This window comes from Tamandua tetradactyla, chromosome 1 (assembly GCF_023851605.1).
Source record: "Tamandua tetradactyla isolate mTamTet1 chromosome 1, mTamTet1.pri, whole genome shotgun sequence".
NCBI classification, from domain to species: domain Eukaryota; kingdom Metazoa; phylum Chordata; class Mammalia; order Pilosa; family Myrmecophagidae; genus Tamandua; species Tamandua tetradactyla.
Genome location: NC_135327.1, coordinates 178,523,088 through 178,540,854, shown reverse-complemented (window position 1 = coordinate 178,540,854; position 17,767 = coordinate 178,523,088). Strand labels below are relative to the sequence as shown.

The 17,767-nt window shown below is 43.3% G+C and overlaps 1 protein-coding gene and 1 long non-coding RNA gene across 2 annotated transcripts; one reads left to right on the top strand and one right to left on the bottom strand.

Annotated features, from left to right (window-relative positions):
- The first annotated feature begins 910 nt into the window (after positions 1 to 910).
- Positions 911 to 16,516, top strand: FAM180A (family with sequence similarity 180 member A). Its single transcript, XM_077142379.1, has 3 exons — positions 911 to 1,235; positions 11,370 to 11,470; positions 13,017 to 16,516. The coding sequence occupies exons 1-3, from the start codon at positions 1,160 to 1,162 to the stop codon at positions 13,359 to 13,361; spliced, it is 522 nt and encodes a 173-aa protein (XP_076998494.1). The 5' UTR covers positions 911 to 1,159; the 3' UTR covers positions 13,362 to 16,516.
- On the bottom strand, positions 15,371 to 17,728 carry LOC143667903 (uncharacterized). Its single transcript, XR_013168204.1, has 3 exons — positions 17,503 to 17,728; positions 16,781 to 17,170; positions 15,371 to 16,221 (listed from the first exon to the last, which is right to left on the bottom strand). It is a non-coding gene; the product is annotated as an uncharacterized LOC143667903 (long non-coding RNA).
- Positions 17,729 to 17,767: the final 39 nt, after the last annotated feature.

Here is a 17,767-nt window from a genome sequence, read left to right as displayed (position 1 = left end):
GCTATTACTAATATTTTTTTTATTAGTTCTCACTAATATATTAGTGAGATCAGCAGTTTCTAAATTTTATAGTCATAGATACTTTTTTTCAAACCACTCCCTATAACACAAAAGAAGACTTCTGATTGAAGCAGAGGAGATTCTTGAGATCTTCTCTCTGCTGGCCCGTTCACCCTGGGTGCTGCCTCCACACTCTTTAAATGCCCTCTAAGTGTTAGAATTACAAGTTTGTAACTTCAGAGAGGGTGAGGAATTGGTATTGATAAAATCAAGGTGTCCTGGCAATCCCTTTTGAATGATGGTGGAAGACGACAACCATTTTGCTTAGGAGAATCAATGTGGTTTGGTCCCAGCTCTAAGCACCACCCAGAAGAGGGGACATCATGAGTGCAGAGGTGGGGATTGCCAACAGGCCCTTGATCATTACCTCCACATGTTCACACACTCAGTCCCTATGCACCACGTCACCTTGTCATGTCTGCCCCCGGACAACCTGCGCGCACCCTCCTTCCACAATCTGGGGAAGGCTCTCGGGGCTGGTGCTGGGCACCAGTATTCCTAGGTCCAGCTCCAGGGAGGGCCATGAATGGCATTCAGCCTCAGGCACCACAATGATTTTGCTGTCCTGAAGGTAACTCTGGGCTAAACCAACCCGGTGTCTGCCAGGCAAGGCTCCCAACGCTTCCTCGGGCCCTTGCCCCTGGCTCCGGTGTAGTATGTGTGAACGAAAAGAGCAGCCAGCTCGCAGCCAGGCTCTCTAACAAGTTCCGCGAATCTGTTTGTTAAAGAAAAATTCCAGTGGGTGCATCCAACACATGGAACGCAAGTACAGAAATTATATTTATCCACCCCACTGCCAAGGAGATCACATGCCCCGTGAGTCATTCCAGATGTGCTAAAAAACAGAGCCTGTCTGTGGAAGCCCAGTTCCCCAATCTCTGAGGGAGTTGGATCAAGAGAAGTACCCACAACAGTCCCACCCAGGAGGAAGCCTTGGGCCTCCACCCTTTGGGAGGAGCGAGAGGGCATCTCTGCATTTCTGAAAAGGAAAGGGTGATAGGGACAAGATCGTCTCACCGAGAAAAAGTCCAGGCTTATCTGTGGCTATTAGGGTCTCACTGGGTCTGAGACTCAATTTTTAATCCCCTTGGAGGAAACGATGCATTGGAAGACGTTGCTGCTTCTGTTGTTGTATTACAATGCTCAGGCCACTGAGCCCCACAGGTGGAGCAGGGGTGAGTTGGTTTTTATTTATTTGTTTCATGTTTATTATTCTTTCTTAAATACAATTAGCAATTTGGGGGTGGGAGCGTGTAGGGGGAAGAAAGAGAGAAGCTCTGCACCCGCCTTTTATTTGTCTGCCTATTGCTTTCTGCTTCTTGACATGTTTCGCCTTGGGAACAGGTACTGGGAAGAATGACACAGAGAAATGTCAAAGCAGATGAGGGAAACTGGTCATGGTAGAGAACCCAGAGGGCATCCCTTTCTGGCATGCCACAGCATGCTCCTCTTTGTTTTATAAAATATGAAGTATCTCCCCATAATTCCCCACATGGGCTACTGCAGCTGGGGCAGACCATCTGGAGAGCAGGTGCTGAGATCTGCTGCTTAAAATGATGGCACTCTGGGTACTGGGATGTAAAGGGCCTGCAACCTGGGGGAACCAAGCAAGAGGTGCCTGGCCTGGCCTGAGCAGCCCAGGATGGAGGTTTTAATGCTGCCCACCAACCAGGAGTGGGCACGTCCTTCCTGCGAGGCAGAGTGGTCCCAGCAGCAGGTGAGACATCCAGTGTGCCCTGCTGCCTGCTGCTCCCACCCAGCCCTCTGCAATCCACCACGGAATGCAGAGCCCTCAGCAAGGTCTTTTCCCTTACTGTTGATTTCCTTTCCCTGGAGATGTAGCTCCTTCGAGCTGGGATGGAAGCTTTTCTCCATGCCCCTGTGACTGGCTCTGCTTGGCAGACACTGGCAGCACCTCAAGCTGAGTAGAATTCATCACTGTTAGGAAATGAGGAAGCAATAGTGCTGACCACTCCACGCCCATCTGAACTGACGTCTTTCCATTGCCTAAAGTCGACTGAGGTCTCCTCCCAGAAAGGACTGGAGAAAGAGAGGGCTTCCTTCAAGCCAGGACTGTAGATGTTTCTAGAGCTCCCAAATAGAACAATAGTTGAGATCATGGCATATCCTAGTGCTGATGGACAGAGTCGGGGAAGGAAGGAGCAGCCAATGTGGGAATAGAGCAGTGAGGAGCAGATGGGCCTGAGGTGGGAAAAAACAAGTGTCACAGTACTTATTTGGTGTTTTAGTCCCTAATTTTAAGCCTGAGTTCAGGGACCTTGCAATCTTCTGAGCTGAGCTATGAAATGACTGTTGTCTAAAACAGCAATTCACACACACATATACCTTCCTGCTCATAATGTGGACAAACATTGGGGGTCATCCTTGGAAACAGAGACTGAAAATACTGCCACACTATATCGTGTATGGTATAACCCCTGTGTGACACTTGGGCACTTCTTAATTTTCCTACTTAAAAAGGGGGATGATAATATCCATTCTTCCTAATGCACAAGCTGTTAGAAAGCCAAATGTGATGATGTGGCTTGTGATACAGCTTGTTAGCACTATCACTGAAACAGGAGCTACCCTGTAACTGAGCTCAAAAGAGCTCAGTTCTGCTGTGTGATCTTGCAAGTTTCTTAACCTCTCTGAGCTTTACTTAGAACAAGTAAAACAGTAACAATAATCAAACGCAACCTCCTTGCATTCTTATGAAGTTCAAATGCAAAAATTTTAAAAAACGCTTTGTAAATGATGAAGCATTAAATAAATATGAGCTATTACTTGCCATTTACAAAAAAATGAAAATTTTTCATTAAAGAAAGTTTGAGGTTCTCAAACTGAGGGTTCTATAACAATATTCTGGGAACAACTGCTCTCATCCCACCTCCTCATCATTGGGGAAGTTTTGCTCCCAATAAATTCAAAATATAAACAATGTTCAGTCAATGAATGATATGGTATTGCTCCAACCATCATCATAAGACATCCACATAATTGGGTTTGCTTTCATTTATAACATTTTTTTTCAATTATAAAAGGAGTACACAATCCTTGTCATCTTGCTATGTTTTTTTTTTTTTCAATAAGAGTCACATCCAAATAAATATAACAGTTTCCAAATGTATTGTTCGTTCACCTTCATCCTTCATGTAGGGGGGAAGAAAGTGATCCAGCCCCACCTCTGAGGCAAGATTTCCCTTTGGAAACAGTCTGAGCATGACTTTCCCTGAAAGACCTTCCACTTTCCATCCTTCATCCCGCAGTCCATGCTCCCACATGTAGAAATACAGAAATAAACCCAAAGAGGATATACCCTGCTCTCAGATCATTCTTTTCTCTACCATTCTCCCAGGCTTCCCCTAAAAAGCACTCTCTAGGATTTTACTATGAGGGTAAGTAAAAAGGTGGTTTTCCACGCCAGTAGCCATTCTGGCCTACCAGATTTGTGACTAAGACCAATGAGTCATCTGTGGTCAGCTCAGCTAACCCGGGGCAGCCAGGTCACCACACACACGCGACCCAAACCCTGGCACCAGGTCCTGCCAGAACCCCACTTCAGAGGAGGAGGGGAGGGCCAGCCAGCCTTTAGAAAAAAACAACTATATATTAATTAATATATTACCTATGTTTATGTTAAATACATACAAATAATTTCTTTTTAAATCAGTTTAATAAGTGGAAGGACGGTCCTTCAGTCATTTGGTAGAATGTATATAATTTTCAGGTGTGTGTTCAGGTATGTGTGTTTGCATTCATGAATGTTCCATGAAGGGAAGAGCTTGTAGTCAGCGCTCAGTAGCAACTGACTAACTGAACTAGCATTTACTGAGCACACCGTTGTACTTAGCCACCTCATTTACTCCAAGGTAACTCCATGAAGCAGGTCTTGTTCTGACCATTTGTGGGCAAGGAAACTGGAGCTGGGTGGGGGGAATATGGGACTAGGAGGAGTGGAGGGGTTGGGGGGGGGGGGGTAAATGGGCCCAGACTTCCCTGCTGGAAGGGTAGAAACTGGATTTTGACCCCAGGTTCACCTAACATTCGAGTCTCGCTGTCCTCATTCATCCCTTGTTCATCCCCTCAGTGGACCCCCTGCTTCCCAGCAGCCCCGGGCTCCCTGTGTGATGGACATTCTGGCCAAGGGGAGCCAATTCACAGCAGCCATTTCAGAAGCACTTACATTTCCCTATGCACACCCAGGGGAACCTAAAATACAGGGCCAAGACCCTGACTCGCTCAGAGTAGCACTGTGCTTCCAAGGGCCTGGCTCGGGAGCAAAAGAGTGAAGATCTTTTTACTTTTGCCAGAGGATCTGGCAAAAGACCTTTTCCAAATGAGGGCTTTTCCTTTCAACACCCACTGTCATTTCTATAGAGTTGTTTCAACTGATTCATCAGAAATATGGCTATAAGTCTTTATATGGTCTGCAGTTTGAATCCTTTCCAACTAGATTCTCTGGGACCAATAGCATGCACGGTTAAGTGGAAACCATGGTTACCCGTAATACTATTCTGTTATATTGAACATATTTGGGAGAGGAGAGGGAAGAAGAAGATTTTTATCCCAGATTTTACAAAGGTTAAAAGAAGGTCAAGCTGCAAAGCAAAGACAGGCTCCTCCACTTGAGACGTCTTCCAGCTGTATGTCTAGTCAAGAAGGACACAGACGTGGGAGAGATAGGCAGTGGCCTTTTCTGAAATAAATTTAAAGTAGCCTCTCCCAGGCTAGAACAGGGACGCCTCAGAGATACGGAGAGAGTTGAGTAGAAGCAAGAGTAAACAGCTACCTTATGATAGTTCCAGGAACATTCTAGAATTGCCCTATTAGAAAGAGAAGGATTTAGTGAAGCACTGTTGAAAAGAATGGAGTTTAGTGGCAAGGGTAGTTAATGTGTTTCTATGGGATCGTTCATTCATTCAACAGAAAGTAATGGGCACAGTGCTAAGCACTGGGAATAGAACAGTGAACAAGACAGATAAATCCCATGCCTGTGTGGAGCTGACATTCCAGAAAGGGGGACAAATGGAATGTATGTACATTGTGGCTTTTACAATAACAATGACATATATGTGGCTTTTGGATGGTGATAACTTCTATAGAGACAAAGTAGGGATGGAGACTAGGAAGTACAGAGGCTTATAATTTAAAAGGAGGGGGTCTCATTAGGAAAGTAACTAAAGACCTGAAAAAGATGAGGGAGTCAGCCATGCAGTACCTGGGGGAAGAATATTCCAGGAAGAAGGAAAAGAAATGCAAAGGCACTGTGAGAAGCATGACTGGTGTGCTCAAGGTAGCTGGCGTGGCATGCACCAGAGGAGAGGATGAGTTTAGAGAGGTAGCAGAAGGTCAAATCATGTAGGACCTAGTAGCCTTTTAAGATCTTTGGCTTTTACACTAAGATGGAAAGCTATTTACGGTTTTGGGCAAAAGAGTGACATTGTCTGACCTACGTTTTTACTGAATTGCTTTACTTAGTGTGTTAAGTCTAGAACAAGGGCAAAAAACAACAATGGAAGCAGGGAGAGATGCTAAGAGTTGGAGCAGGGGTTTAGCAAGGATGTGGAAAGAGAGCCAAATTCCAGATATGTTTTGAAGGGGGAACCCACAAGATTTGTTGAATGATTGGATACGGGAAGTGAAAGAAGGGAAAAAGATGGCCACAAGGATTTTGATGTGGGCAATTGAGAGAATAGAATTATCGCTAATTAAAATAGGGAAGACTGCAGATGCTCTGCGTGCGTGCGCGCGTGTGTGTGTGTGTGTGTGTGTGTGTGTGTGTGTGTGTGTGCATTTGCGTGTGTGTTGGGTGTGGGAGAATTAGGAGAGATAACTATACAAATCCAAAAGGGGATTCTGGAAGGTGGTTGGGTATATGGATATAGAAGTCAGGCCTGAAAATATAAAGTTTAAAGTTAGCATGGAAGTAGATATGCTAGAAGAAAGAAGCAAGCCAAAGACTGATGCCAGGGCACCCCAGTATGAAGAGGTAGGTGAGAATGAAGAGCATCCAGTGGTATCCTGGAAGACAAGTAAAGATAGTGATTCAAAGATAAGGGAATGTGCAACACTGTCACATGCTGCCAACAATCAAATCAGAGGAAGCCTAAGAATTGACATTGTAATAAGCAACATGTGGGTCATTAATGACCTTCATAAAAGAAGTTTCATGGAATGATGTGGGCAAAAGTCTCGCTGGGTTCAAAAGAAAAGAATATTTTTTAGAGTTTTGCTATACAGGGAAGGAGAAAAACAGGACCGTAGCTGAGAGGAGGGATTTCTTTTTTTTTTAAGATGGAAGAAGTAGCAACATGTTTTATGCTGATGTGAAAGATGCAGTAGAGAGGAGAAAATTAATGATGTAGAAGAAAAAAGTTCAATTGCTGTAGTAACATCTTTATAGAGGGCTTCACGTGTTCGTGGAAAATTTGGTTTTAGATGCAATCATGGAAATAACAGCAGAAGAGAAGTCAGAGTACATGGATAAGAGGCAGATAACAGATTAAAGAAAAAGTAGAAGGTCTGAAATAGTCATCCAATAAAAAAGGGAGTGTGAAAACAAAAGGGAAATGTGGTTAATTGTTAATCAGCCTTTACAGACTGCTTGAAGTAAATGAGGATGGATTTAAAGCGATCACTTAACACAGTAGTAATCTACTCCAACTATGTTCAGAGGCACAGGCACAGGTGTAGAATGTGTAAAGAACTGGATTTTACCAGGATTGTGCTTTGGCTGAGAAATTACAAAGGAACCAAGAAGGAGCGAAGGAGTTGAGGATATATGCAAGCGAGTGATCAGAAGGGCTGTAATTATTTCAATTTGCATATCACATTATTATAAATCAAAGTTAGAGATTTAAAAATGTGTGAGAAAATGTTTTATACCAAATAAATTAATTTATTCATGATTAACTACATAGTCCCTTCCTGTAGTTATTCAGAACTGAAGAAAGCCTAGACCTTGGGTAAATACACCTACAGAATGATAGAGAGCTTTGGAGCCTGCAAAATTTGGACTTTATCACCAGTCCTATTTCAAACTGGGTGGCCTCACCCCCAAGTTTCCTCATCTACAAAATGGGATCGTAGTACCTACTTCACAAGGTCCAGAGGTAAAGTTCCAAGCACATTGGCACAGAGCAGGTGCTCAATGAGCCATAGCTGTTATTGCATCTGAGCTCCACATTTTAACAGCTTTGGTTGGAGTTCCAAATATGTCTCTCAACAGAAGACATGGACAGAACATACCAGATCACATGAATGATGACTCTCTGGATCCATTTCCTGGACTAGCCTAGTACATGTGGCAAGTGAATCACTTGCTCTGTGCTAGTTGGTCCAAAATCTGATAGACACTCAGTTTTCCCGGATTGCTTGTTTGTCTAGGGAGGTCAGGGGAGGAGGACAGTAGCTTTCCTTTTCCCTGCCTCAAAGCTACCCCGTGTAGCAGACTTTCATGCTCAGGCTATCTCCAGGTCAGACACACAGAATGCCCCTTGTGGACACATCCACATCCTGAAGGAACAGCTGGACAGTGGGCTGGGTGTGAAGCTCTGAGTGGAGAAGAAAGAAGACAAATTTTCCCAGCTTTATACCAAGTGAAAGGTAGAAGTCGGAGTGATTCTGACAAAAATGTCCCACAACCTTCTTGTCCAAGGCTCATCACTCAAGTGGCACCCGGTTGGAGGTGGATCTTCCTACCCCTCTCTTGTTCCCCTCCCCGAGAAGGTGGCACAGCCCCAACCCAATGGATGTCCATTCAGATCTCCTTCCTACCTGCCTCGTAAGGACTTTGTTGCCTAAAAAAGTTTACTGATGGCTCACAGTGATGAGGGAACTGAACTTAAAACAACCTCCACACATTTGGTAGATGGGACAGAAGGGAGAGGAAGAAAGGAAGAGCAAAATTTGAAGAAGCTCCAGGGTTTGGTTTGGTTTTGTAACACTGGTTTGTTTTAAAAATCCTTCTGAAATATATATTGAGCCTGCACTCTGAGCCCAGCATTATGCCAGGCTCAAGGTCAAGCAGGGAAGCATAAATCCATTCCCTCTCTCCCAGGAGCTAGCAACCCTGATGAATGTCTTCAGGATGATATACAGTAAGATGTGAAATGTGTAGAATGAATGCAGAAAGTATAAGGAGATAGAGAAGGCAAAGAAAAAAGGAAAGGTATATGGTAGGGTTACCAGGAAAGACTTCCTGGGAGAGACAGAGCTGTTTTTTTAATGTTGTAGGAGCAAGTCTAGTTTAAAGCGTTAAACATATAAATCTCAAAGCCAGTCAGCCCGTCTTTCATCCATTTGCATTTCTGATGGGATTCAGCCTTCATCATAATATACAAGAATATCGGGAATTGACTGTGCATTTTATTTTTTACCTGAATGTTTTATGAGTGACTAAATAGAGCTTATATCTCACCCACCACCTCCAGCATCTCCAATGACATGAGTTAATCCTTTTTAGGTTTGTCCAATTCACAGGGAGTCAGATCTAGGCCACTGTTGAGCCACTAAGATGTCTGCCCCAAGAGCTAGCTGCACTTCCATAGCTGAGGCTGGAATAAAAGCCCCCTTTCACAAAGCACAGGGCAAGGCAATGAAACATATGTGAGGGGGTTGTGGTGCAGTGAAAGTAAGACACAGACGGGAGTGGTCCATCTTTTTAGATTCCTGTGCTCCCCACACATAATTTCTGAAGCAATAATGGCTCCCTTCATCTAGTGACTGAAGGTATTTCTAACAATCTTCCCCAAACTGTGTTATTATTTGAAACAATATGAGAACAAGGGCTGTTGGAAACAAAATAGTTTCCACTATTAAACTCAGCTTTGAATCAGAAAGCTTTTCCTTCTCAATTCTTCAGAATTAGAGGTTTGCCTGGAGTGTACCTATTAAAGGTAAGTTGCTATTCACAGGGAAACAATTGGGAGAAGGTCCAAGTCCTGGCTCTGGAAAGCCACATTCCACCCTCAGGAAGCAGCTCCAGTTACTCAAAGTGCAGGGAGCAGAAAGGACTCTGTGCCCATGACGTTCCTTCCCTACTCCCTTCACCTACTGGGGGATAAAAAATTTTAGGAGATAATAACTTTGATTTCTCTATAAGAAAGAAATTCTGGGAGAATTAAAGAATTAAATCTCTCTCAGATCCTCCTGAGAAGGGGTTTCATCTATTCAAAACATGTTGGGAAGAAGTGTACGCAGAAATAGGCCACACCTTGATCTAGGACCAGTTTTGGCCCTGGATTCATCTCCCACTTAGGAGAAAGTAGAAGCACAGTGTACTCCATCTTCATGTCTCCACTGGTTACCTTTGAGAACATGGTGCTCTCAATCTCTTCAGAGGACCCTGTAAGAGTCCATCAGATGGGAGTGAACTTTGAATTGTTTCATGGTAGAAGGGCATTTTTACTTGGCTGTGGATCTGGAAAACCCAATGGTGTGCCGACCTTAGCTGCCCATTCTTTCTTTGAGTAAGACAGTGGTCTTCAGCCTTGGCCACCACTTAGAAGCATCTAGCTAGCTTCTAAAAGTCTTAACGCTCCAGTTGTATCCTAGGCAAATTTAATCAGAATTTCTGGAGCTAGGATCCAGGCATCCATATTTTTGAAAACTCCTTGGGTAATTCTAATGTGCAGTCAAGGTGGCAAAACCAGTGGCATAGGAAATATTTCATACTCCTGAGCTCCACCTGAAACTATAGGCAGAGACAATGAATGAACAGAGGGAAAGGCCTCCTCGAGTTCTAAAATCTACATGGAAACAAGGTCTTTCCTGGCAAAGAAAACTAGTTCTTCTAAAATACTGGGCTAAGAAATATTGCTCTGGAGTTCATAACTGTTTACTCAAAAAAATCAATCAGAGAAGCAGAACAGACCACTCTGCCAGTCAAGTCCTCCTTCAGTGCAGAGCTTTTGTCAGCCAACAGCTCCTTCTAGAGGACACATTGGAAGACTGCCAGGCTGCCCTAGGGATATAGAATCATATGTTCTAGTCCCTGAGGAATTTGCAGTATTGATGAGAAGACCATGTATTAATATATGAGTTTTGTACTGACATGGTGATAGTGTATCAATACTGCATTCCACCAGCTTTTGCTGGCAAGTGGGGGATCTCTACCAGTGAGCTTTTTCAGAAAATTTCCTTAAAGACTTTTCATTTTTACCCCTTCTGATGAATCCCTCTAAAATTCTTTATACAGTCCCCTGCCTTCTTTCACAGAGAACACTGAACATAACTGACCTCTCTGTGATGACTCAGGAGCACCATTATCACCAACTAGTGGAGCTGTCTTTTTATGGTTATGCAATTTGTGCTTTCCACAATGCCAGGACACCTCTTACCTTATAGTCATCATAGATTTTTATAGCTATTTTCACAATTTTCCAGTAGAGCCCAGTCAAGTTTCTTGGAGAAGTGGTACCCTTTCTCATCAGCTGGCAGCAGGTCTGCCAATCATTCCTGCACAGTGCCTCAATAGACTACTGGGGTAGGTGGGGCTGTTTGCTCATAGCCTGCTATGGCCCAAGAAAATTGCTATTTGTAATGATTATTCCTACCCTTTGTCATATATTTCCCTCTCCCTCATGTGTAATCAATTCATAATTCTTGCTTTGCTGTACCTCTAGCCATCCACCCACCTTCCTCAAGCTACCACTTCTAAATGCAATTACTGAGGAACAACACTGTCAAGTTATTGGCTTTATATTAGATGCATTTCTAAATCAATTGGCCATTGTGGGAAGCCTTGAGGTTGACTGCATGCTCCCCTAGAAGGCAGTGTTAAGGTTTTGTGACAACTTCCCTTACTTTGTCACTTGTGTCCAGATTCTTGGTTTCTATGTTTTGGATAACTAGAGTAGCTAGAGGTATGATATGCTGACTAAAAGGGTTGTAGATAGCTATAAACCAGAACTTCATTATGACAAAGTGCTAAAATGAGGAGTACTATTAGGAAATAGTATTGTTAGAGAACTCAATTGGGGGGGGTGAGTTTTTTGTTTGTTTACATCTGTTTTGTTTTGTTTTAATACAGATTCCCTAAGGGTGGGACCCAGGCAGATACATTTTTCAAAACTTAATCAGATGATTCTGATGAGCAGCCAGGATTGAAGCCACTGGTCTGAAAATTAACATTTGACAGGCCTGAGAGCTTTCTGGAATACTCCAGAGAATTCTGTCACCTTTCCTTCCTTCATGTCCATGACCATTTCAAAGTTAGTCATTTTTCAAAACTAGCTGGCTAACCTGAGGAAGAAGGCCAGCACACATTCAGAAGCCTGGCAAGCTTACTTTTTCATTTCTTTCAGCTGTGCTGTTTCCTGCTGCCAATCGGCCAAAGAGATCCTCATCCATGCCATTGAATCCAATACTGCAGAATTCCCTGGAGGAAGTAGAACTTCTCTATGAGGTAGGCAGAGGAAGTGGGATCAATTTAAGTCACCCAAAAGGCAATGAATCTCCCTTATCTGTTTTTGAGAAAAAGAAGTGACACAGAACCCTAAAAATGAGTGCTTCTGCTTCCATAGAGAAGGGCCTGGACTTATTTATGGAGGTCATATAATCCTGCCCATCCTCTTACCTCATCTCCCTTCCCACGTGCCAAAACAGGGGGAAATGGCATCGGCGTTCACTTGAGGCAAAATTAGAGATTTAAGCTTGGGCCATAGATCCACTATTGACAACCAGGCATCAGAGTGCAGCAATCTGCCTAAGCAAGGGCTCTGAAACAGGACTCTTTAAAAAGAGGAGGGTGCAGGCAAAGCCAAGCTGGCTGACTGAGTGAACTGTGGCTCCACGCTGCTGCACACTGCAACAGTAAAGCTATCTCCATCTTTCCCGCTTGGGTCAACCCTCAGGCTGTCTTCATCGACTCTCACAGCTCTATCACTGAGACCCCACTGCTTCCCCAAACCACAAAGTCAGCTTCCTGAGACCACTTGGTTTGGTGCGGTGGTAAGAGCCCAGGTTCAAGAGCTGAGTTTTAGTCCTGGCTCTGCTACCCACCAACTTCACAACCTTGCATAAGCCACCCACTCTCTCTGGAACCGCATCCCCCAGCTGTTAAAGGAGGAGAATTGATAACGACCTCTTAAATCTCCCCTCCCCCTCCCCCAGCTTTGACATCTTCTGACCCCCAGCACCAGAACTGACTGAACAAGAAAAAGACAATCTGCTGTAGCCAAGTCAAGCAGTTGAGCCACAGGAAAGGAATTTTGAATCCCGTTGAGCAGACTAGAAATTGTATAGCCTTCACCATATCTTGAATGTAGACATAGTATGAAAAGATCTGTGTCTTAGAAAGATAACAGAAGACAGGAGGGTGGATTAAAGTGGGAGGAAGATGGAAGCAGAGAGACGAGTTAGAATTCTGAGTCATTCCATCAAAAAGGTATTTACTGGGTTCCTTCTATGGGTCTGACTGTGCAGGAGATACAACAGTGCAGGCCACAGATTCCATCCCTACTCTTGGAGAACAACTGAGAGACAAGTTATCACTTTGATGCCGAGCACAATTTTCAGCACCTTTCATATTCTCAGTCTCTGCTTAATAATTATCTAAAATAAGTAGTTCATGTTTCAGAAGATCTTTGGTGGTTAGGAGGGAAAAAGAGAGGACAGGATTAGACACCAGAAACAATAATTGGTCAACTATATAGGGGCTTCATACCAGATACCGTATTAGCAGCTGTCCGTATTTATCCTATTTACTTCTCACAATATCACTGACATGGATGTTACTAATCATTTTACAGAGGTAGAAAGTGAGGCTCAGAAATGTTAAACTCATCCAAGTTTACACAGTAAGGGGGAAAGTCAGCACTGGAGACCAGGTCTCTTTGATTCCCAAGCTCTTTCCACAGCTGCCTTCCTAAATAAATGCTTGTAATTATGAATATAATCGTGTCCCCAACAATGCGCAGCCTCATGTCTTTCACATCCCATGTTTTTCACAGTTCCTCCTAGCTGAACTTGAGATCGGCCCTGACCTGAAGATCTCCATCAAGGACGAGGAGCTCGCCTCCCTGCGGAAGGCCTCTGACTTCCGCACCATCTGCAATGATGTTATCCCCAAGCACATCCCTGACATCCGCAGGCTGAGTGCCAGCCTCTCCAGCTACCCCGGTATCCTCAAAAAGGAAGACTTTGAGAGGACAGTGCTGACCCTGGCCTACACAGCCTACCGCACAGCCCTGTCCCAAGGGCATCAGAAGGACATCTGGGCCCAGTCCCTCCTTAGTCTCTTCCAGGCCCTGAGGCGTGACTTGATGCGGTCCTCCAGCCCCAGGGTGTCTCTCTGAGAGACTGGCCCACACCAGGACCGTGGAACAGGGACCAGCACACACAGTAGTCCAAAATTTCTGCATTTTCTACTCCATTGAATGAGGCTGGCAACAAAACACCTATCTCCAGCTCAGAGTAGCAGGCATAAAATAAGTAACCTCGGTGCTCTTTGCCTTTTGTAGCTCCCTGATAAACAAAGTTGATGCTTGTCATGTGTGATCTGAAGTAGAAGGCAGGCCTGGAGTGGGTCTTCAAGATGCTTCCAGAGGCAGCATAGTTTGCCTAGTAACTTGCAAAAGTCTAAGATATGTTTCAGCATGGAGCAATTTCCACAAATACTCAAGTGTAAGAATAGAGCTTCAGGAGACATCATAGAGGTCTGGCATAGGGTGGGGAGGCGGAGAACAGACTATCTTTTCCAAAGGTTCTGTAGGAGAACATAAAGAAACTAGAGCTATACCCAAATAAAGATAGTATCAGTCAGGGATATACTTCTCTACTTATCCCAAAGCTACTCAGGAGAATCAGTTAGAACTCAGCATTTTTAAGGCCTATATGCCTTGACTTTTCTTCTCTGAAGGCTGGTCTAATACAGAAGATCACCATGAAGGGGGCCCACAGAAATGTTGCCAGTCGCAACAGTTCACTCCTTGTCTTTTGAACAGAGAAACCAAGCCAATGCAGAGAAAGTCATCCTACTGAAAGAGGTAGCACCACCACCCATGCCTGTCTACCCTAAGGTGAAAATTACTTAGCATCATCAGAGAATTCAGCACTCCAAATAAACTGACCTTCAGATGATGGAATTTTAGCCCTTCAAGTGCCAAAACTTTCTTTTTAGCAATATCGATTTAAAATCTTTCTTAAACGACATAAGCAGAATGCCTTAAGCTTCCCTTTAGATAATCACTTGAAACATTCTAATGAAGTCGTTAGATAAAATTAAAAAAATTCCTTTAACTTCTGAAATGTCTACACTTATGTAACTAAATCACACGGGAGGAATGATTTAGTTACATGATTGTAGACCATGCTTCGAGGACTGCACCAACACTGAAGAGTACAGGGCTTTGCTAATTCTGCCTCTGGTCCTAAGTTTTCCCATCATCTCTCTCAATTTCAGGCTTTACATTACCAACATAACTTGCCCTTTGCAATTTGTTCTTTCTTATCTGTCATTGCCTAAAATTTGAGAGAGCTAGGTCATTATAATTCTATCTTAAATGAGATTTATAGATGAAGGCCTCTGCTAGGAAGAAAGTACCTGAGTTCTAATAAAGATTCCTTCCTCTCTAGCTTAGTGTCTTTCTGGATTTTCCTAGGTTTGCAGCTGAGTTCTGGAAGTTAAAGCTGCTAGAATATTTATGTTTGTATAAATGAGAATTCATTGGGCTAAATTTGAATCTGAAATGGATATTTACAAATTGTCATTTGATGATAATGAAAGCTGGTCTGGACTTAGTTAAAATCCTTGAACAAATGAACTTTGCCTAGCAGCACAAGCTGCATAATCTTTTTCCAGAAATACTAGGATGAAAGGAAAAGACAGTAATTATCAAAGAAAAATACTACTTGATATCCTGATGTTCTCAGGCTCACAGCATTAATAACTGCCAGTCTTTTTCTCTTTCCCTGATTATACTGCGCTCTCTACTTCTTTCATATTCAAACTCTGATAAATGTTTTTTTGTTCAGTCTTTCTCATTCTGACATTAGGTGCTCTTTTTGAGGTGGTCACTCTGTTTGTCTCTTTTTATTTTAGTTAGCATCTCTGCTGCTCAGTTGAGCCCAATTCTGAATGTCTTTGTATTTGTTTCCTGATACATCTCCTCGTCTCTTCCGATTGACTCTTATTCCATCTCTTCCTATCCATTCTCTGACAGTCACTGTCTTTCATTCTGCTTTAGGTATCACTGTCTGAATAACACAAAGCTCAGGGTACAGTCAGGGTTGGCAGACGGGCCACCAGCCTCATAGCCCACTCTCACTGTGCTTTTCCTGGACATGGGGGTGACGGTGGCAAGCAGCAATGGCCTCAATCCCTGGACATGGTGCAATATTCTGAAGTCAGATTTACATCCTACCTTGAGACTCTACCCCCATCAGAATGGGGTAATCAGAATCATCAGATGGCAAGACCCACCCTTGTAGGCCTTGCCCACTATGCTGTAATGTAGGTGACTATTCCCAATGGCAGAAGATCCATGAATGGGTGCATGGTTCTTGGGACTATTGATAGCAATGATAACTCATTCATCCATCAACAAAAAATTTAAGAAACTTTGTATTCATAAATCAGGACCTGAATTGATGTGGCAATCAATAACTGAAAACAAAATGAAACACAGAAGGGCAATGTCCTTTTTAGAGATTAATGAAAACTTTTCATTTTCTCTCACTAAATTCTTAAACACTATTTTAGTCTGTAGACACATTAACTTTTTACCCACAAGAAGTTGTCTGACAATGACTTCACTTACATGCAAAACCAAATAGTATGCTCACCACCGCGACCACCCCAAAACCCTACTCTTTGCCCAATGAACACGAAAGTAGCAGATCGGACAAAAAGAGACTCTCCCGTTGGGCATCATTAACGCCATGCCGAACACAACCACAACCACAGTCGGGCTACACTTTGATTATATTTCCTCAAGAATAATTCAAGGGGTGTGATGTTTCTAGTGTAAACTTGTCCATGACTTACAGGACCATTTCTATATGCCTGGAAAGTTTTAGAGAGGTTCTGGAAGGTTCTTCTACAGCTGACATCTTCATGGCTATCTCTGGTGTCACTCGAGAGACATTGAGAAACATCCATGTGCAGAAGTTTTCATTGCTCTGTTCTCTCACCTTGAATCAAACTGAAAGAGAAGCCTGTAAGTGTTAAATGAGTCAGAGTCAGATTTACAGTCTACTGCAGATAAACTGGTCTAAGATTAGATGCTCATTAAATGACTTTACACAGCACCTCTAACTTTCCTAAAACATTCTAATTGTCTTACATTTCTTGAGCACTATATTCTGGATGTTTTGTGTTCTGTTTTGTTTTTTACTTCTGAAAACTGGATGGAGGTCTAAAGGAGAACTACTGGTCTTACTGTGTCCCTCACCTCATCTAATTTTATTTAACAAATATTCATTTGTGACAATAAAAAAATGCCATGATCAATTTACTAAGCTCTCTGGAGTCTGTTTTCTCAGATTATCTCTCAGGGATTTGAAGTTGTTCATGGGTTTAAAAGCAGATGTTGACTTCCACAGCTGCCTTAGGACTGCAGCATGTGGCAGCTGTATCCCCAGCTGTTTATTATTATCTAGTGTCTTTAGTATTTGCAACCAAAACATCACATGTGGTATTGTTCATTCTCAGTCTCAAAATCATTACAAAAATGAACCCAGAATATGGAAATACAGTAGCTGGTCTTTAACATACATTTAAAGGGGTGAGTCATCCTAGCCCATCCTACAACAGCGAGATCACTTCAGAGGAGATGAGGGCTCTCTAGTGGAGCCTCAGAAGTCAAGAAGAATTAGTTTTTGGAGTTGCTTCCCTGGTCACTTCACCCTTAGCATGGGGATCATTTTTAGCTGGTACAGCTGCAGAGTTTAGAATACCATTCCTTGTGTTCCGTGAATTTCAAGAGAATATGGCTGCATAGCTCTCAGCTCTGCTCAGCACTTCCCAGAGCAAGACAAGGCTGTTGATGAAGGACTGGATTTTCTCTTCCATTTCCCTTTCCCTTCCCCTTTTCTCTCTCTCTTTCTTCCTTTCCCCAAATCCACATGTCCTTTCTGAGAAAAAAGGCCAATAGCTTCTCCTGATCTGTAAGCAGGAGAAATTTCAGAGTCAAACTGCTGCTAAGGTCCTGTACCCGAGTTTGTCAAGTTCTTTCTTTTCCTTGTATATGAGCTATTTTCTCTTTGTGGATGAAGAACCTCGAATTCAAGAATCTGAGCACCTACTCTAGCCAAAAATGCCACTGACATGTGGACACGAAGAGCCTCTGAAATGAGACTGACATCTAGACTTCTCCAGAGCAGCAGCTGCCCTGCCCATTCTCCCTGGGCAGGGCCTCTGGTATCACAGGTTAATATCCTCTGCTAGCTTAGACCCTTCGTTTTTACGTTGGTGCTGAAGCCAGCAGAAAGGCTTACTATTAGACACTCCAGGGCAAATTTTTCCAAAATATTTCATTTCTCCTTGCCACCAAACACTTCATTTTTCTAAGGACTAGATCAGCAAGTAGCCCTCCCAGAGAAAGCTCTATGGCCTATGCTCCAAAACAATAAAGCATTGCCAGGAGAAGTGGAATTGTGTTTATAATGATTGTCATCACTCCAGCCCCTGGGATGTTTGAGAAACTGAAAAACAAGCGTTCCAAGTTGCCTTGGCTCCGCGGAATCAGCAGCCCCCGCTGTG